A 22,082-nucleotide genomic window follows, 5' to 3' on the forward strand; every position below is an offset into this window, starting at 1 on the left:
GGGTCAGCGCGGTGTCTATCCTTTTTACCATATTACTTTGTTTAATCTTTTTTTGATGTCCACTCTTCGTCCATGCTGTTGTATTTTGTCATTTATTTTCCATTTTCTATTTCACAAGCACAAACGACTTAGTGCAACCTTTAACCGTTACTGTCAGCGAAAAATGGATTTTCTATCTAAACCGTAGCACTAACGTGGTAATGAGACTCGTGCAATGACAGAACTGCCGGTAGAACAAAGCATCGCACAATCCCGCGAGATCCCACGAGACCGATTCCTACCGCGCGCACGTGAACGCACTTCTCTTTGAAATCATATTTCGCATTATATGCATAGCGGCCCATTAATTACAGTAATCCACAGATATTGGCGCGCGTATTAAGCTCCACAACAGCTCTTTTACAGATACCGACTCCATGATCTAACGGGTTAGGATCAAACGGGAGAACATCTTGTATGGTTGGGGGTTACAATTCTGGTTAAATGGGGGCTCCCGACGGATGGGGGTATTAAGCGGGGAAGGGGGGTGGGGTCCGGGGGAGTGACGGGTGGCTTGATGAGGAGGGAAAGCGGGTGTGGGTTATGGCAATGTTTTGATATCGCTATCAGTGCAGCTCACTGAACCAGGAAAGGACATGAGAGAATTGACGTTGTTACTAAAACGGTATCAGAATAAAGATAAATATATAAGTAAATATAAAACTACAAATACAGTAAACTACGTTTATAGGTAATACGCTTATAACAACTTACGTATATAGCGAACTCTTTCTGGTCCGTGCATTTGTTGCATATATGCTGTATATATGCTTATAACGAACTACGGATATAACAAACAAAATTAGTTTTCCTTTCGATTTCGTTTTAACCGTAGTTTACTGTATATCGATTGTTCTTTCGGTGTATCGGGTAAAACAGATGTATTACGTCAATGAACTAGTTGAGTTGATATCTACTATTGTAGGGGCGGTCGGGTAGCCTAGTGGATAAAGCGTTTGCTTGTGACGCCGATGACCCTGGTTCGATTCCCGACATGGGTACAATGTGTGAAGCCCATTACTGGTGTCCCCCGCCGTGATACTGCTGGAATATTGCTAACTCACTCACTCTACTAATGTAACCTACATACTCATTGGAATATCACTATTACCTTGACCTGTAACTTGTTGTCATTTTACATTTATTATTATTTATTAGTATTAAATTGCTGTGGTATCGTTTATTCAGTAAATATGGAACCTTGCTAGTGAGTGAGTGAGTGGGAGTTTAACGCCGCTTTCAACAGTATTCCGGTCATATCACGGCGTGTCGGAGTGAGGAGTCAGAAGTGATGCAGGTGTTAGATGTTGGCCACTTTGATGAAACCTAGGAAACAACCCGAGAAACAACCCGAGAAACAATCCGAGAAACAACCCGAGAAACAACCCGAGAAACAACCCGAGAAACAAAGCGAGAAACAATCCGAGAAACAACCCGAGAAACAATCCGAGAAACAACCCGAGAAACAACCCGAGAAACAATCCGAGAAACAACCCGAGAAACAACCCGAGAAACAACCCGAGAAAGAATCCCAGAAACAACCCGAGAAACAATCCGAGAAACAATACCGAGAAACAATCCGAGAAACAACCCGAGAAACAAAACGAGAAACAACCCGAGAAACAACCCGAGAAACAACCCGAGAAACAACCCGAGAAACAAAACGAGAAACAATCCGAGAAACAATCCGAGAAACAAAACGAGAAACAATCCGAGAAACAACCCGAGAAACAATCCGAGAAACAACCCGAGAAACAATCCGAGAAACAACCCGAGAAACAATCCGAGAAACAAAACGAGAAACAATCCGAGAAACAACCCGAGAAACAACCCGAGAAACAACCCGAGAAAGAATCCCAGAAACAACCCGAGAAACAATCCGAGAAACAATACCGAGAAACAATCCGAGAAACAACCCGAGAAACAAAACGAGAAACAACCCGAGAAACAACCCGAGAAACAACCCGAGAAACAACCCGAGAAACAAAACGAGAAACAACCCGAGAAACAACCCGAGAAACAAAACGAGAAACAATCCGAGAAACAACCCGAGAAACAATCCGAGAAACAACCCGAGAAACAATCCGAGAAACAAAACGAGAAACAATCCGAGAAACAACCCGAGAAACAATCCGAGAAACAAAACGAGAAACAATCCGAGAAACAACCCGAGAAACAACCCGAGAAACAAAACGAGAAACAATCCGAGAAACAACCCGAGAAACAAAACGAGAAACAACCCGAGAAACAACCCGAGAAACAACCCGAGAAACAACCCGAGAAACAAAACGAGAAACAATCCGAGAAACAACCCGAGAAACAACCCGAGAAACAAAACGAGAAACAATCCGAGAAACAACCCGAGAAACAATCCGAGAAACAACCCGAGAAACAATCCGAGAAACAACCCGAGAAACAATCCGAGAAACAAAACGAGAAACAATCCGAGAAACAACCCGAGAAACAATCCGAGAAACAAAACGAGAAACAATCCGAGAAACAACCCGAGAAACAACCCGAGAAACAAAACGAGAAACAATCCGAGAAACAACCCGAGAAACAATCCGAGAAACAATCCGAGAAACAATCCGAGAAACAATCCGAGAAACAACCCGAGAAACAATCCGAGAAACAATCCGAGAAACAAAACGAGAAACAAAACGAGAAACAATCCGAGAAACAACCCGAGAAACAATCCGAGAAACAAAACGAGAAACAATCCGAGAAACAACCCGAGAAACAACCCGAGAAACAAAACGAGAAACAATCCGAGAAACAACCCGAGAAACAATCCGAGAAACAATCCGAGAAACAATCCGAGAAACAACCCGAGAAACAAAACGAGAAACAAAACGAGAAACAATCCGAGAAACAACCCGAGAAACAATCCGAGAAACAACCCGAGAAACAATCCGAGAAACAACCCGAGAAACAATCCGAGAAACAACCCGAGAAACAATCCGAGAAACAATCCGAGAAACAAAACGAGAAACAACCCGAGAAACAATCCGAGAAAGAATCCGAGAAACAACCCGAGAAACAACCCGAGAAACAACCCGAGAAAGAATCCCAGAAACAACCCGAGAAACAATCCGAGAAACAATACCGAGAAACAATCCGAGAAACAACCCGAGAAACAAAACGAGAAACAAAACGAGAAACACCCCGAGAAACAACCCGAGAAACAACCCGAGAAACAAAACGAGAAACAACCCGAGAAACAAAACGAGAAACAATCCGAGAAACAACCCGAGAAACAATCCGAGAAACAATCCGAGAAACAATCCGAGAAACAACCCGAGAAACAACCCGAGAAACAATCCGAGAAACAATCCGAGAAACAACCCGAGAAACAATCCGAGAAACAATCCGAGAAACAATCCGAGAAACAACCCGAGAAACAATCCGAGAAACAATCCGAGAAACAACCCGAGAAACAACCCGAGAAACAACCCGAGAAACAACCCGAGAAACAACCCGAGAAACAACCCGAGAAACAATCCGAGAAACAACCCGAGAAACAACCCGAGAAACAACCCGAGAAACAACCCGAGAAACAATCCGAGAAACAATCCGAGAAACAACCCGAGAAACAATCCGAGAAACAATCATGGGAGTTCTGGAATTCGGACCCACACTGTGAAAACTGTGAATTAAAACCACAGAATGAAAACACATGTTTCGATCTAAATATGTTTAGGAATGGTTTAAATTCTAAACGGAATACACTTTAAGTGTGTTTTATCCTAACACATTTCGGATGTAAACACATAACATCATGCAAGTCAAATATCGATAACATGTATAATGATTACTTAAATTAGATTTTACAATATATTAGATAACAAATTATGAAATGATTTATTATGTTATGAAATATATTCATAATTAAACATTGTTTAATTATGAACTATTATTCAAATGATATTGTGTAAGAACATAATTCTGACGTTAATGTCGAACTGACAGTTTTAATCATAAATACAAAAGTTATCAAATAGGTTGAACTTGGCAAAATGTTTGTCAGTCTCACAGGCATTATCAAATCCTACTGCACACAAAAATACACTACAGTTCAAAAACATGTACACCTTATAGTATTCCGTTACTTTATAGTTTAAAATATGTGGAGATCTTTATAAATTCTTACTGAGAAGGAATATATGAGGATTCCATCTTGAGCGGTTAACATGGTAAAGAAACGCGCGGAAATGACACTAACGTTTGCAATATAATTTCTAAAACAAAGGCAGTCAATTTGGAAGCTAAAATGAATTATTTGAGTATAGCTGAAGTGTATTCCACAGAATGTCGTTTATAGGAGACACCCTGAACAATCCTGGGATACACTTTTAGCGGTTAAACACAACATGAAACATCTTTACATCCTAAACGCGTTTAGATTATAAACACCACCCTAAACATGTTTAGACACCTAAACACGTGAAAGTTATAGGAACGGAACCCGTTTAAGTTAAACTTTGTATTTTGGGACTAAACACACTTTTACAGGGCACAATCATAAATTCCTGGCACGACTAGGGTAGGCAAATCTGCACATCAAGTTCGACGACTAAGCTGGATCGACTAACATCTAGTCTCTTAAATAAACATATTTTACGGATGAAAACAGTTGTTAAATTATAGCTACAAAATATAATAAAAGGGAGCACAGAGACTCTCCCCATTTTCCGATACTGCTGTAATCTAAACTTGCTAATTAATATAGACTTGCATGGGCTGTATTGGATATGTTTGTTTCAAGGTCTGGATGGCAGTTTAGAGCCACCCGTGCCGTGGAAGTTTCAATGTACACATGAAACACGTATTGCACTTTCCCGAAAAATCCCATTTATATGCATCAATGAATAACAATTATATGGCTCAGTGCCTATGACATAAAGTGTACCACGTATATACCATGGCAGACACCGTAAGGTGAAACACAATAGTTTAACGCTGGAATAGTATTACTTCATCTCATGGATCCAATTAAAACCCATCCATTCACTACGTGCATTTGTATTCTTTGAATAAACACAATCTACATACATTGCCCCAGTATGCTGCTGAAACCGCTTACCATTGAGAACACTGCGTCCAGGGACCGAAACACAAAATATTTATTCAAGCTAGATATTCTATACTCATTCTCACATATATTATACGAAACTCGACAAAGATGTTCCCATTGTGTTGGTGCGGGGGTAGCCTAGTGATTAAAGCACTCGCGTGTTACGCCAAAGTTCGATTCCCAAAATTGGTACAATGTGTGAAGCCCATATACATGTATAGTGTCCCCTGCCGTGATATTGCTAGAATATTGTTTAGAGCGGACGTATTGACTAATTTCCAAATACGATTATTAGTAACAAGTTCGTTACACTCTCTCTCTCTCTCTCTCTCTCTCTCTCTCTCTCTCTCTCTCTCTCTCTCTCTCTCTCTCTCTCTCTCTCTCTCTCTCTCTCTCTCAGATTATGTAAGGTTTTAGATCCAAATACGGTTCAACTTCAACTGTAACATGTAAGAACACGAACTGATGGTCAAAAGAAAATATACAGCAATGTTTGATGGTTAAAATGAATCAAACAAGAAATTATTATTCCATGGTTTCGGCGATTGATTTCAACCTTATAACGCTTTGATAACGTTTGTAATTTCTTGGTCAAATCCAATTTTCAAGTGTATACTTTCTGTGCCAGGCAGTTTATTTGAAATCGTATATGTACAAACCCATGACATCTCGCGTTACAATACGTGGTCCGTGCCGGAGTCAATCTAGATACCATAGGGATGGAAATTCGATCAAGTCACCAGTACTATGACCAATTACACGAACTCCGCATGTGTCGAATTATGTCTAATCTGAATGTATTCGATCGCCATCGAGATAAGGGGGTTTTAGTGCCTGTCTAAGCGCGCCAAGGCTCAACAAGAGAACATCAGTAGTACCGGTACTTCTTCATTATCTTGTTTTATGGAATATAACGAGCGGAAGTTCTGTCGCTGAGCTGCAGGATCAACGACACAAAGAAGAAGAAATGGACACCGATCATAGACGTTTCTTGTCAATTATTCATTTCAAAACCATTGGGACAAACAAGCTACCGCAGTCTTCATCTAAAACGGTGCCAACTTTTAAAAACTTGAGAGACACGAATCTATCAAATATTTAGACATTGCTACAAGACAACCGATTCTAGTTTTGCATCCCACCGAGGACCATGGCTCACGGGTCTAGCAGCTTATCGATTTTGGGCCCTCGAACCCACTCGGTGCTCGATCCAGACCAGTGGAAAGCGAAGAACATATTATATTCCCCGTATCCTATTAAATAACGTAAAATAATACACTGGCTGGGTAAAAGGAGACCTGTACAGTTCAAGCTGAGTGATGGGATATTCTCATAAACTAATTAAACATCGCTGCACGAGATTGAACAAGGGAAAATGGAGATAGATGCGGGCTGGTGGAGAGAGGAAATATCATGGTGAGCTTAAAGCAAAGCACCGCCCGGCTTGGGGCCATGTGCACAAATACAGGCGGATCGGTGATCGTAGCCCAATGCTACCCTTATCCTGGTACACCAGTCTCGGCTTTGTAATTAACTCTTACAATGGCTACAAGGATGTTAATTAATCGCCTGATTACCATAATGTTGATTTCGTGTGTCAGGTCGACTGGAGTTAGACCGCAGCCTCGAGGCATTCTTGTGCTTTTCGTGTTCCTGTGTTTGCTTAATTGATTTTTATGTTCATATGATGTTCATTCACGAATTACATTGCTGTCGACATGCATTTAGCGATTCAATTTGTCGAAACTTTGTTTTTAGGAATTGTGCATTGCGGATTTCGTGGCTTTTATATATTAAATCAAACAATGGTATTGGTGGTGGACGCGATGGTTGGCCGAAACACGTACCTGGTTTGTACAGCCGATTTGTACAACAGAACTGTCGTTCATCGCTTCATCATCATCATCATCATCATCATCATCCCAAGCGAAGAGACCGCCTCCATGGTCTAGTTGTAGACCGTCCGCCCGGAGAGCGTGTTCGATCCCCGGCCGCGTCATACCCAAAGACGTTAAAAGATGGTACTTGTTGTTACCCTGCCGGGCGCTCTGCACAAAGGGGCTTACACAAGGACTGGTCGGCACGGAGCCTGAGTGGGGTGTTCATGTTAAACTGCGGCATGGTATCTTAGTGGGCTAGCACTATAAATCAGCACTAGTCGAGTACAAGCAGCCACACACACACACGTGCATGCACGTCGCTATATAAGTGCAATCATCTTGGACGCGACGTTAAACCCAATTTCACCTCACCCTACCCAAGCGAAGATCTAAGTGAGAATTTTATTTTTACCCCTTTTTTTTAAAACAGAAACCAACAATCTCATTTGTAGAATTAATTCCAATTTTCAAAACAGGAATGATATTCAACGGTTACAACAGAAACCACTTCAAGTTCAAAGATTAGTTTATTCATGTCTCTTTTTGAAGTAGACATTGTATCAATAAATATGTTCAAGAATCGTAAATTCCAGTCGTTCCTCTTCATCTTAAAAATAATTAAAACAACAACAATCATCAACAGCACTACAAAAGAGGAAAGAACTGGATGAAGTAAATGATGTGTTAACCTATAACCACTATACATCACCCCAAACTGGCTTCCACATCAACAACGACAACAACAACAATGATAACAATAATTAAGGTGAAAATACAGGTGAAAATTCAAGTTTGTGTAAAGAGAAGGTTTTGAGTTAACGTAGTCAGGATTGAAGAGAGTCTACTTGTTTCTGTTCGAGTGGTATCGCGTGGTATGGAGCTGTTCGAGTGGTATCCAGTGGTATGGAGCTGTTCGAGAGGTATCAGAGACTGGCAACAGAGAGTGAGTGAGTGAACATTGCTTAAAGCCGCATCTCTAATTTTGCAGCCATTCCAGGCGAATGTTTTGGTGTCTGGTACGACGAGTCTGGTATGTCTGGTATGACGAGCCTGGTATGTCTGGTATGACGAGCCTGGTATGTCTGGTATGACGAGCCTGGTATGTCTGGTACGACGAGCCTGGTATGTCTGGTATGACTTGTCTGGTATGTCTGGTACGACGAGTCTGGTATGTCTGGTACGACGGATCTGGTATGTCTGGTACGACGAGTGCGGTATGTCTGGTCCGACGAGTTTGGTATGTCTTGTACGACGGGTCTGGTATGTCTGGTACGACGAGTCTGGTATGACGAGTGTGGTATGTCTGGTATGACGAGTGTGGTATGTCTGGTACGACGAGTCTGGTATGTTTGGTACGACGAGTCTGGTATGTCTGGTACGACAAGTCTGGTATGTCTGTTATGACGAGTCTGGTATGTCTGGTACGACGAGTCTGGTATATTTGTACGACGAGTCTGGTATGTCTGGTACGACGAGTCTGGTATGTCTGGTACGACGAGTCTGGTATGTCTGGTACAGGTGTCCGTGTCAGCAACATCACGACAGGGAGACCAATGAGGGACGTCACGTACTGAAGCCTTGAGGGGTATTGGGGGGATTAGGGGTGACGAGCGAACGCTTTGACAATAAGGCCACCCTACCAACGATGAAGCGGTGTAACGAAATTCAGAATTTATTGAATTCAAATGTGTGAGTGAGTGACTGACTGTGCGAGTTTATTCATTGTTTTAAACAGTATTCCAGTTATATCGGGGCGGTCGGGTAGCCTAGTGGTTAAAGCGTATGCTCGTCACGCCGAAGACACGGGTTCGATTCCCGACATGGGTACAATGTGTGAAGCTGATTACTGGTGTCCCCCGCCGTTATATTGCTGGAATATTGCTAAAAGAAGCCTAAAACCATACTCACTCACTCACCCATCCAGTTATGTGGGAGGAAAGTGTTGCAGGTCTCAGACGTGTACCTCTTCGGTGAAACCCACGAGCACAGGTATGGTGCTGACAAACCTAGAAACATAATCGGGGCGAATCTGGGATTCCAATCTAGGTTTCTTCTCCGCATATTGCGGCGCCTCAGACGGCTGTGTCCTCCGACCCAATATTCACAGCAACTTGCACATCTAGGTGTCCTGATTCACGGAAGCACGCATAGTCAAGTGGTCAAGCTACACGCAAACAGAATGGCCATGGGTTCGAATCCCACGACAACAAGCTTATAATCCAAGTCGTTTACCCCAAGCTGTAACGTCTTCATTCTGCGTCAGCCTGGTAATGATATATAACCACTTACATATAACCAGTTCTAAACATATATTATGTTCTATAACCACTTCTCTTGCAATAGATTATCAATTCTATGCAGGTATATAACCAATATATATTCAGTTTTCTTCACGAATGTAACAATTTCCCACGGGTAACCACCTTTCACTTGGTAGGTAACAGCTATAAACCTACCTTCTAGTATACAGGTGAGTGTCCGCTCGTCACGAGACCCGTGAAGATTCCGGGGGAGAATAGGTCTTCAGCAACCCATGCTTGCCGTAAAAGGTGACTATGCTTGTCGTAAAAGGCGACTAACGGGATCGGGTGGTCAGGCTCGCTGACTTGGTTGATGCATGTCATCGATCCCAATTGCGTGGATCGATGCTCATGATATTAATCACATGATTGTCTGGTCCAGACTCGATTATTTACAGACCGCCGTCATATAGCTGGAATATTGCTGAGTGCGGCGTTAAACAACACTCCAATCCAGTCCAGTCCAGTCACGCCGAACAGCCGGGTTCGATTGCCTTCAAGGGTACAATGGCTCGTGCCGCGATGTTACTGTTATATTGTCATAGCGGATGAAGACCACACCCACACATCTAGAATAAGCCGACATCTTTTTAAAACCAATCTAGTGTACAACCCCGCCTAGTATATAACAAAGTAGAGAAAGTTTATGCATAACAACTTTAATACTGTAAAGGCGACGTTTCGGTATGGATCCATGCAATATGCATGACAACGGTATAAGGTGAGGTGAAATGGGGTTTAACGTCGCGTCCAAGATTATTGCACTTATATAGCGACGTGCATGCACGTGTATGTGTGTGTGGCCCCTTGTACTAGTCCGGAATGATGCCGATTTATAGTGCTAGCACACTGAGATACCATGCCGCAGTTTAACATGAATACCCCACCAGACACAGTATACTGACTCCGAGCCGACCAGTCCTTGTTTTAGCCCCATCATTCCGAGCGCCAGACAATGTAACAACTTTTAACCTCTTTTGGTATGACGCAGCTGGGGATCGAACCCCGGACCTTCCGCTCTCCGGGCGGACGCTCTACCATTAGACCACGGAGGCGGTCGACAACGGTATAAGGATCTATGCCGAAACGCCGCCTTTACAGTATTAAAGAAGTTGTTATCCATAAATTGTATCTACTTTGTCATCCGTCAACTTCTAGGTAATTGCTATCAAACAATTTATACAACAGGAGGTTTCAAAGGTGTTGGAATTTGCTACGCAGAGTTGCGTCCCTTAAGCATACAAGCATCCTATGATGGTATGTTAAAATTTCAGATTCTTGGTGATTATGAAAGTCGGTTTATCAGCACCTTGAACGTGTTGGCGGTTACATCAAAGTGGTAATCGTTGAAGTTCCGCATTACTTCTGGGTTTAATCCGACATTAAGCGGAAACTGTACATTACTAATATAACAAATCTACCTTTAGAAGTAGCGTTAAACCTATCTCACCCACTCACTCTAGTATATAACCACGTGTCTCCTTGTATTCATCTTGTCTATTAAAAGCTTCGTAAAAATCAAGTATCTGAAATGTGTTTTTATATAAATATGTGAGATATAAATTTAATGATGTGATAATAGTATCCTACCTTACCGACTGTGTACATTTTAAAGATGAAGAAAAAATTGTACTTTTTCTAAATATTTACTTTGTAGATTCCTACTTAGAGACGACATGTAACCTCGTGTATATTTGTGTTTATGCAACATGGGTGATATGGCCTTGAAGACAAAACACATCTTGATCCTGGAAAATATGTTTCAGCTGTTCAAGAGGTCTCTATAATGCATTGTTCTCCATCAACAACAACACATTGTCCTCGTCTTGCCACACACGAACTTACTAATTGTACCTGTAAATCTTCAATATACCTACATACCACCCCCTTCAATACAGCCACCATGCTTGTCCGGGTGGGTATTCAAGGGGAGATAATCACGTATTGTTTATTTTGGTCTGTACTTCCGCCCGAGGGGTTATGCTGACCCCCGGGGAACCTGAGCCCTCTCTCTTGTGTCTGTCATCCGATGACCAGATATCAAGCGTTGTAATCCTGTGCGATGACCCATGGTCAGACAGCGATGCCTATCCAAGCGGACATAACGCCATCTGACACGAATGAAGACTCGAGGACGGAGATTAACACAGGACATGGGCACAATCGTTGTCATTTCCATTTCATTTTAATCTCCCTGTACATGTGTCTCCCTGCGGCCTCATGCGGCGTTGCCAGACTCCATGCACTGTTATACTGCGTTACGCGCTGCGGTTCTAGACTGGCCGCTCCGAATGTTCTTGTTGGTATTGACGATCTACAATTGTGCATATCGCTAGTCAGCTGACAGCTTACCGTCGTTTCTGTGAATTTATATTTAAAAACATGCTCTCATGCAATTCAAGACTGCCAGATAAAATCATGTACTGAAGATGCCAAATGCCCCTGATTTATTAAAGAGAGAAAGGTAGAGATATATTTTAATTCATAATGGGGTAATAAAATGTGTTTTTTTTATTTAGCATTCCGGGAGTCTAGTCTGAAATTGTGGAAAAGATGCTTTGTAAAGGCTTGTGGAAAAATCAAAACAACAACATTTATGACACGTCATTCCAGACCAAATTATGGCGTAGCATCCTAAGGTGGGGGTGCTGAATTGTCTGTGAGTACAGAGTCCATATATTTTTACCTCGTTTCGCTTCTCTGCCTCAAGTAACACGTTCCACGTCATTAGTACGCGACATAAATATTATTGCAATCAAGGAAATTGAGCAAAATAATTATGAAAGTGTCTGTTTAAGTGTTAAACTACAGACATAATAGCAATATGTTTTCGAGATAGGTGTTTATGGCCGTTTTCAACAGATGCTCTGTTTTATCCAATAACGGCTTCTTTTAAAGTATGTCGAACAAGTGCCCAGTGTGTCTGGATAATGGGGTGATGGCCACGTCGAGTGAATCTCTCTCTCTCTCTCTCTCTCTCTCTCTCTCTCTCTCTCTCTCTCTCTCTCTCTCTCTCTCTCTCTCTCTCCACGTTGATGAGTCACGCGTCGTCACAAATAATATTTCAAACTTAATTTGCCAAGGGTTTTAATTTTTTATTTCGACCTAATTATGAAATTTAGAAGCTAAAGCAATGTATTATTGAGTGAATTATCTCCTCAACTTGCGTACGTTTCACTGTTACTAGATACTAAGAATGTTCCAAAAGCGGTTGCCTTTGGAGTATTATTCAGATCCTACTTTTCTAGTAAGAACATAATTTCAACTGATACCAAACCCACTGGGAAGGCACCTGTAGCATGTCGTATTCCTTGAAAGACCTTTAACTTTTCTTAGAAATATCTTTGATCACATTTTGAAGAGGTTTGATTCGTCCCCAAAACGCCATACATGTCTGAGACTAGACCAGCAATGGAGACTTCAGGCTCAAAGGTTTTACTTTAACATTGCCAAAGAATGCATGACTATCAGATTCCGCTTTTGAAGACAAGCATCCCAACCTTATCGAATCTTAGGCAATAATTTCTTACTTCATATTGTTGTCCGCGGCGTCGTAAAACAACATTGCTCTCAGTCACTCGGTGACGTTATGTAACTAAAAGACTGTTGAGCACACGGTCACACGAACCAAAAACCTTTACATCTACCCCGCACACGTGGGAATCGCGATGTTGAGATATACAAGAAATATCGGTGCAATGCACCTAGTTGTCAGCAAAAACGGCCTTTCAAATCTGTGAAAATCCATTAGTTTTGTCAAATTAAAATGAAATTCAAATTCAGAAACGAGATTTTGACAGTTAATCACAAATAACAATATTCTTAAAAGGGCCAGTATCTCAACAAACCAAGTTCTGTTGTTTTTTCTCAGAAGTAGAAATAAACAATGTTTGTGTAACTTTCTGTGATTGCCGATACCACACAGCCTGAGCCGGAATCTTCCCGACGTTGAGGGAGATATCCCTGTCAGGAGCTCGGCCAGATATATAGATGGGCCCCATGTCGCAGAGAAGGTTCCCAAGAAACATTTATATACATTTTTGTAAACGTAAAGAGATCAGGGACACGTCAATTACATCAAAACGACATTTGAGCTGGGCAGCGTCTTTACTGATCGTTGCGCGAATGGTCAAATTTAGGACCTAATACAATGTCCATTCTGACACAAGGAACTATAAAGTATACCTTTCTGTTCTATCTGAGTAAATGCATTTATCATTTCAATTGACTTGACTATACTTAGAGCACAGGAATAATGAACATACTACATATGTCTGTTTTGATAATTAATAAAATTAATAAAATTGTTACACAGACAGAATCGATTTCTTACTGGTTCTTGTTGGCAGGGATGTTAACACTTACAAATACTTACTTACTACGAAAATTGTGACGGGTGCTACCGGTAGAGCAGGACTGCTGTCCCTTTTCATGAACACCTGGTGTCATGCAGTGATCCATTCATATAAGTTTCATATCTATAATGCCATTTTTCGCCGTCCAGATTCTGCTTCGGCAAATAATCCAGACAGATATCTCTAGGGTTGACGTTTTGAAGGCCATGTTTATTTACCGTTATGTATTCTGTGGTGCTTAAAATGGTAGCGCATTAGTTTAGGCATTGTCTGTAACCATTTCTCCCTCCCTACGAGTTAAGGTACCGCTGTGGAGCTAGTCTCGAGAGGGTTGCCGTTTCACGCAGCTTTGACTCAGAACGTGATTAACTCTTACGAACCATTCTAATGTCATTGAGGTTGAATCCAGTTGTCGCAACCCCTTAACACCGGCGAAGCATGAAATACTATGACCTAATTGAACTCTCCACGTGCTAATTTCACGTGCGTGGAAATGTGTTTAAACACACAGACTGGTGATTTTTGGATAAAACAGCACCCTCACTGAATTGTTAAGAGGAAAATATTTCTTTAATTGCAGTTTCTCAACCTCAGATGCAAATATTTGGTTTCAAATTTTTATTTTCACGCAATAAACCGTTTAGGACGTAGCGGGACATTGACTGTTTCGCTCTTAATGGGCCGAGTCACGGACATTCGAAACTGAGGTAATGGTTGTAGCGGGTCGGGTCGGAACGGGGTATCATTTAGCTCATCAGCTAACACACGCGTCAAATGGACTATTGTCTTGGTAGTTTGTATGTGATAATCCAAGATACCGATCGGATCATTTTCCCCCAACTTTTCGATCGCTCTTCTTTCGAAACAAATCTCTCCGATCTCTCAAATGGCATCTGTCCGGCTCGAATAAGGACGCCATTTTGGAAGTGATATTTCTTCCTCTGTTATGAAGAGTTGTACAAAGGGAGGTAATTAATGCTATATCGGTAAAATGGAAGGATAATCTTTCAGGGAATCTTCGTCTTCGACTCGTTTCTCCCGGGAGCAGTTCGTCATCGCTTACGGCGCATGCAGTCGTATGAAAATTGGCTTGCTCGGGAGCCATTTATCATGTAAATTACCAAGGCTCTCTTGGGCTGGGGTGAAAGAGCCCAAGTCCCCAACGCTGGGTAACAATAAATTTGTCACTTTAGTAGTACATCATTACCGGGTATTATCGAATCAAAGTGCCTGTTTCGGCATCAATAATTAGATTGCCGTTTGTGTGGAATTAACAGCTGGCTATGATTATGCAACCATGGTGTTCCGTTAGGTTTATAGTAGTTCTAGTGTATTCTTGCTCAGTGATAGCTCGCCGGTGCCGTGGCCGCTAGCCGATAAGGGGCATTTAAAGAAGGCAAATGGCGACTACCGGGTTTATTACGAGTTTTACAAGTAGCGTATTCCTTCTTGGCCGTTTTGTGCTCCGTTTCGTGGTAACTGGATAATCAAATGCATTGCTGGATTGAAATAGTCTCACTCACATAGTCCGAAGCCCTGTTTTAGGACATTTCAGACAATCGTTTAACTTGAACATAGACAACGGACATTCAAATTGAACGAAGTTCCAATGTTATAAAACTGAAAATGTATTTTTTATGTTTAGTTTCAAATGACATCATATTCTTCAGCCCATGTTTTCTTATAAATATATCTTCACTGGTTCAATGAGTGCAGCAATACAAAGAGAGTATGATGTTTCTGGTTTAAGGATACGTAAGATGTGTAGTGGAATAGGAGATGTGTATATTGTTGCATATTTCGTTGTTTGGCTGTACAGCGTCCGGCTTGAAGTGTTTGACTCAATAAGGAATCAAAGCCAGGAATGAAGGGTTGATGCCACTGGGCCCACACTCACCAGATGGTCAAAGGTTCTCCGAGAATGTGTGCATATTTGACAAGTTGTATACATCTTTGATTGATGATATGAAAGAACAGCCATGTCGTCATATTTAATCATGCATGTCTGACGCTTCCAGATTGCCACATAGATATCTGATAGACATGCGCAACACAATCCAGAACAGGCAGGTGTGTGACGGCGTTATCTCTCTGCCTGCTGCGGGCGACTACCTACACCAGCATATCTACCTTCCTCTGTAAACACGAGTAGGGGCCAGATAACATACCTTGGTTTGTTGTTGGTGCAGAGGATTGAACAATCACTTCCGCTTCCGGTTGTTAATGTCGTTTTCTGTAGATAGGATTTGTTTATGACATGTAGGTATTCTGTGAAGATAGTCTTATAAGTAATATCCAGGATGCATGCTCCATGGCGGTACAATAGAAACAGGTGTTGAAGGGACAAAGTGGTCCTTCTTAAAGTTTGAAATAAACCCAGCAATTTCTAACAGATCATGGGTAAAACTTTGTATTTAAACATACTTCAAAGGATCACAGTGCTGAAAGGTCAACGAGCTGGAAAGCTCAAGAAGCTGAGAGACGTACAGAGCTCAAAGACGTACGGAGCTCAAAGACGTACGGAGCTGATAAACGTACGGAGCTCAAAGACGTACAGAGCTCAAAGATGTACAGAGCTCACAGACATACAGAGCTCAAAGACGTACAGAGCTCAACGACGTACTGAGCCCAAAGACGCGCAGAGCTCAAAGACGTACGGAGCTGATAAACGTACGGATCTCAAAGACGTACAGAGCGGAAAGACGTACATAGCTCAAACACGTACAGAGCTCAAACACGTACGGAGCTCAAAGACGTTCGTACCGAGCTCAAAGACGTACGGACCTCAAAGACGTACAGAGCTGAATGACATACAGAGCTCAAAGACGTACAGAGCTCAACGACGTACAGAGCTCAAAGACGCGCAGAGCTGAAAGACGTACAGAGCTCAAAGACGCACAGAGCCCAAAGACGCACAGAGCTCAAAGACGCATAGAGCTCAAAGACGCACAGAGCTCAAAGACGTACAGAACTGAAAGACGTACAGAGCCCCAAGACGCGCAGAGTTCAAAGACGTACAGAGCCCCAAGACGCGCAGAGCTCAAAGACGTACATAGCTCAAAGACGTTCAGAGCTCAAAGACGTACAGAGCTCAAAGACGCGCAGAGCTCAAAGACGTACATAGCTCAAAGACGTACAGAGCTGAATGGCATACAGAGCTGAAAGACGCACAGAGCTCAAAGACACACAGAGCTGATATACGTACAAAACCCAAAGACGCACTGAGCTCAAAGACGCACAGAACTCAAAGACTCACAAAGCTCAAAGACGCACTGAGCTCAAAGACGCACAGAGCTCAAAGACGCACAGAGCTCAAAGACGTACAGAGCCCAAAGACGCACAGAGCTCAAAGACGCATAGAGCTCAAAGACGTACAGAGCTCAAAGACGTAAAGAGTTAAAGTAATCTCAAAACACTCGTCGCCTCAAAAACTTGTTGAGGTCCCTTTAAATGCGATTCCAAATGATGTAGCAAATTTGATCCAAGTGGTTGAAAGCCAACTTTCTCAGTCCAGTGACTAAAATGGTATAATGTATATGAGTTTACAGTTCATGATTACCCTTGCTTCAGACAGACAATGTCTGAATTTCACACGCATCACAACAGGGTTTCGACCTATTGGAATTCGGCATCAGATTGCATAGAGTTCCCCTTTAAGCCAGCTTCATTTTGACAGGCACCTTACCTTCACCACACAGCAGTGAAGATCTACTCTACACATTCCGGTTATATTCTTCAAATGACGTTATACATCTTACAGACTCGAACACGCAAAGTTATCAATCATGTTCAATAAAACTTCCCTTGGTGACGTTTCATTACCATGTTGAGTTTTTTCTCCATTGTAGATGGAAATGCTTGTCAATGACTCTCAATGTATCACTTAAACATCAAATTCAATAAATTTCCCGTGCTGTTTTCTCTATCCCTAACTATCAAGCATTCACCATTAAACAAGGCTGTCCCCTCTGTTTGACAGCTGCATTGGAATTGCATGTTTTAATCGCCTTGCTACAAAATAAGACATCAGTAATAGACTTTGTCGCGTTGACAGTCGTAATCATATAAATTCAGCCTGTCGTCTGAATAGCGATTAGATTATCTTCAAACAGAATGAATTTGGTTTGCAGTGAGCTCACGCGCAATTCATCATGGCGGACAGACTCGGAGTCAGCGCCATCTAGCGATCGTCAGGGAATTGAGCAGGATGACGGAGCACCGTGCGCCTCCCTGGAGCAGAGCTCTGTCAAAATGGTCAACCCAGTGCTCCTGATGCCTCGTTGATTACAAACCTGATGTTCTCTCGTTTGTAAGAGACCGGATTTTTAATTAACTCCAAGGCATAGGTCAAGATATGTTTTAAATGGCGTCGTATCGAGGGATATGGCTTCGCGCCATGAGCCCTGCTCACTAGATAGGGGGCACGGGTCGGTTGTCAAAGTGTCAAAGGGGGATTTAAAAAATAATAGTAACCTACGGAATGCCAAAGTGGAGGTACGGCGCCGATACTAAGAAACCCCATGCGGGAAGTACCATCAAGGGAGCGTGTTTGTTCACCTGCTCTTCTATAAACGGATATGCTTGCATCTCTTCCAAGCAAAGCTGGCAAAAGCGCAAGACGAATTCAAATACATGAAAGGAGGGGGATTTTCTCGTTAGCGTCCCTAAAAGGGCAACAATAGCACCGAAGGTGTCGGGACGGGGCTGAAATTGGATGATAATTGTCGAGGTGCTATCATAGACTTGTGGTCGTCTGTCTCTATTGTTGATCACCATCGTCTTATGAACTAACGCTCGTTTTGAGCCGTCCCTCGTCGACCCCCACTGGGTAAAACTAAGAGTAATTTCGATGACTGCTTCCCGACGCCCTTGTCTGAAAGACGGGCAGTGTTGACCATTCATCTTGGGACTAATCTGGGTTTAGAAACATTGTGTCTACATACACGGGCGACTGCAGTAAAGTCACTGTTTGCTTCCCGTCACAATTGTTATCGTTCTTCAGACATCCGAAAAATAAAAGCAGCTTTGGAAGAAGTCGATGAAGCAAATATTTTGAACAAATTGAAATATTTGTAGGTGTTACAACTTAATCCGTGTTCAATACCCTGGGTTCAACGTGTCACCTTCTGACAATTCCATCCTAATAACATAGCAAATTCCTTGGTGTGGGCTGTTCATATGGAAAGTAGATGACATTTGGGAGTTCATTAAAGCTCAATAAAAACACGCTCCATTCACAGAGAAGGGGGACAAGATTGCCTATTAATCAAATATAGGATTTCAGACATTTGAAGTGAATCTATTTTGTTTTGGAAGCGCTTTAGAAATAACAGTCTTTTGAAGAAGATGTATATGAACGTACTTAAGTACCTGTACAATAAGACTTCAGTCTTGAGAGAAAACTGTTCATGTGATACAAGCAAAACATTTCTTTCCTTGCGTCACATTCACTCGGTACAACATGAGCAATCATGAGAAGACTGTTGATAAGTCAGCTAAATGTTGAAAACACGTCATTATTCTAAGTGTTTATAGCAACATTACTGACATTGTCAGTACGAGGCAACAACAAATTCTTTCATTCTTTGTGCATTAAATACTAAGGACTATTTTTGATGGCATTTATTGTTCAGATATAAAGATCCTCTACACTTCTTTTAGCGCATTATTATTTCTCGTGAATTGAATATCAATGAATTAACATTTTATAGTGTAGATTTAGGTAATTTACTCCAGGTAAGTCACTAAATGAATATACAGTCGAGCCTCGTTGTATGGAACTTGTGGGAACCTCTAAAAAACTTTGAGTTATCCGTTGTTCGAGACAACCAACAAAGTGAACTTCCGAAAAGCAAACATCCTGTAATCTAGTCACCTTTGGTTCCATACTACGTCTCAACGCTGATAACCATATTGTGCCAACAAATAATAATAATAATAATAATAATAATAATAATAATAATAATAATAATAATAATAATTAATAATAATAATAATCACAACAACAACAATAATAATGTACAACGTAATATTGGTTAAAATAATTTATTAATCCAGTTATTCATTTCATACGCACAAACAATTGAATATCACTGTAGTTATTGTTTCATGATCAGAAAACTTCCCATTTGGGACATGAAATACAATTGTAGCGTACAGTCGTATAGAAATTTTTGTTATTTTTTAGTAATAGGTCTACGTTTAAATGTGGCCACAAACAAACTCGGAGGATAATTTGGCTTTGTATTGCACCACACATGTACACACTAGTGACACCAACCTGCACTCTAGTCTACACTGTTCAAAGCATTAAAGTAACAATTAGAATCAATACCTATGTGATACAAGCGGTAAACATATGCGCCATGAAATGATTGAATTTTGCCCTTTAAATTTTTTAACCAACGCCGCAGCCCTCGGGAACAACCACTTTCAGTGACCGTATATCAGCAGGTGTCATCACTGCGACAGATTTGATTAATGTACAAACATCTATTCACTTGATGGATATCAATTTCACAAATGGTACCAATAAAACACTACAATTATTACGTTTAATCCCAATACTTAAAAATGTCATTTCCTTGACTGAAGCAAAATGTCCATACATCATCACCCATCCCAGATACAAGACAAGGCCTTTATGAAAAATAAAGAATAGATGACATGTTTCCTTAAACGTGATCAAAGCAATAAGGTTAAGGGTGATCCATCACAATGTAGTCCTTGCGCCAAAATTGACCCGTCTCTATGTTTGAAAAATGAAATTGACCAAAGCAATAGCTCAGTCATACTTTAATATTTTTTATTCATCTCAAGACTTTTAGCATCGCAGGACATTAGTTGTTTAAATAAACCCAATATCTGACCTGAGTCACGACCAGGGCTAAGCCGTTGACATTTGCAAAATGGCCATTCGACCCAAGTCCAGATGAAATTGGAAAGCATGTCGACGGAGACACAGTATGCCCGTGTGTGAGTGACAGATCGAGGCATCCTAGTTAGTTGTGTAATTCAGAAATTCATCCGTCATGTTGAACCGCTTTCTCTCTGCTTGTCCCATTGTCCATTATTGATTCTGACTTTCTATATGGACTGAGACCTGTGATGGAATCTGGCACAATGCTAGGACAATGTCTCATGCCGGTGCCATTCCCACTTATCTGACATTTCATTACGACAATATTTGACAAGCGATTTTGTCTTATAACTTTTCCAATTAAAAATGTTTCTTACCATCTGAATTGAGTTTGTTATTAAAAAAAACAACAGGTAAAATGTTCAGTATGACAATATGTTCAAAAGCAATGAAGAATATATTTACTTATTTGTTTACATGTACATATGCATTTCTTGATTGAATAAATTTGATACCGAATTAGACTTTTCCATTTTCTCAACGACTTTGGTTTTAACATTTTTCTGAATTATATTTCCGTTAGACCACGATTAGTTTTGGATGCTTTTCTTAAAAAACGACATTTAATAGTTATACACCCTTTGGCCATGTTTGGTAAGAAGATTACTTTGAGTCACCATAGTTGGTCTAGTCTCAGACATGAATGGTGTTCTTGGGACGAATCAAATCACTTCAACATTGATCAAAGATATTTCTGAGAATGGTAACACAGTGTCACCAGGACTACTGCATGCTCTACGTGCCTTCCCGATAGATTTGGCATTAATTCAATTTCTTCTGTCACAAAAAACAGACACTGAATAATTCTACATAAGCAACCGATTCTGAAGTATTCTGAAATTTGCTGTTACAAAAAAGCATACACTGAATAATTCTACATAAGCAACCGATTCTGAAGTATTCTGCTATTTTATCCGGATATGGAAATTAAACCAACAACACAATAGTTCATTATGACAGTGAATTAAGTCGAACAAAAAATCAAAACACTTTGTAAATAATTTTCTGTAATATTCTATGAATCGAAAAATCTCCTCGGATTGGCAAAATCAAAACAAAGCAATTTGGCCAAGAAGTTTAACTTAAGGTTCATGTATATCGATGATCTATTGTTCAATAACGGCCAAAGAGATATTTTACTTTCCTTCCACTTATTCAGAATGACAAAAAAACCGCTCCACAACACCACTATATGACAAGGCTACAAAGAGCGTCATGAGGCACTAGCTCATACGGTATTTGATCACGGTTCAAGGCCTCAGTAAAGCTGATGTTTATGGTAGACATTTTGTCACTGATGTGTCAAATGAGAAATTATTAAAAAGGTTTATCAAGGTCAGCAACCCTGGTCAAACTTTGGAGTAAGCGTCATATGACGCTCATTGAATTTTTTTCATAAAGTTTGCTCGTTTGTACCTTTGTGTAACGTAGACACCAAAGGCTGGAGATGCTGGGGTATTGGTCAACATATGTTGAGAAAGTTGAGTATTGGAAAGTTGACATATCAAACTGGTC

General features: G+C 41.1%; 1 protein-coding gene across 1 annotated transcript; it reads left to right on the forward strand.

The window, feature by feature from the left end:
• Nucleotides 1-214: 214 nt before the first annotated feature.
• Nucleotides 215-3,773, forward strand: LOC139472162 (cylicin-2-like). Its single transcript, XM_071254540.1, has 3 exons — nt 215-229; nt 1,937-3,079; nt 3,162-3,773. The coding sequence occupies exons 1-3, from the start codon at nt 215-217 to the stop codon at nt 3,771-3,773; spliced, it is 1,770 nt and encodes a 589-aa protein (XP_071110641.1).
• The last annotated feature ends 18,309 nt before the right edge of the window (nt 3,774-22,082 follow it).

The sequence above is a fragment of the Haliotis cracherodii genome, unplaced genomic scaffold (genome assembly GCF_022045235.1).
Source record: "Haliotis cracherodii isolate W230 unplaced genomic scaffold, xgHalCrac1.p SCAF_24, whole genome shotgun sequence".
In the NCBI taxonomy this organism is placed as follows: Eukaryota; Metazoa; Mollusca; class Gastropoda; order Lepetellida; family Haliotidae; genus Haliotis; species Haliotis cracherodii.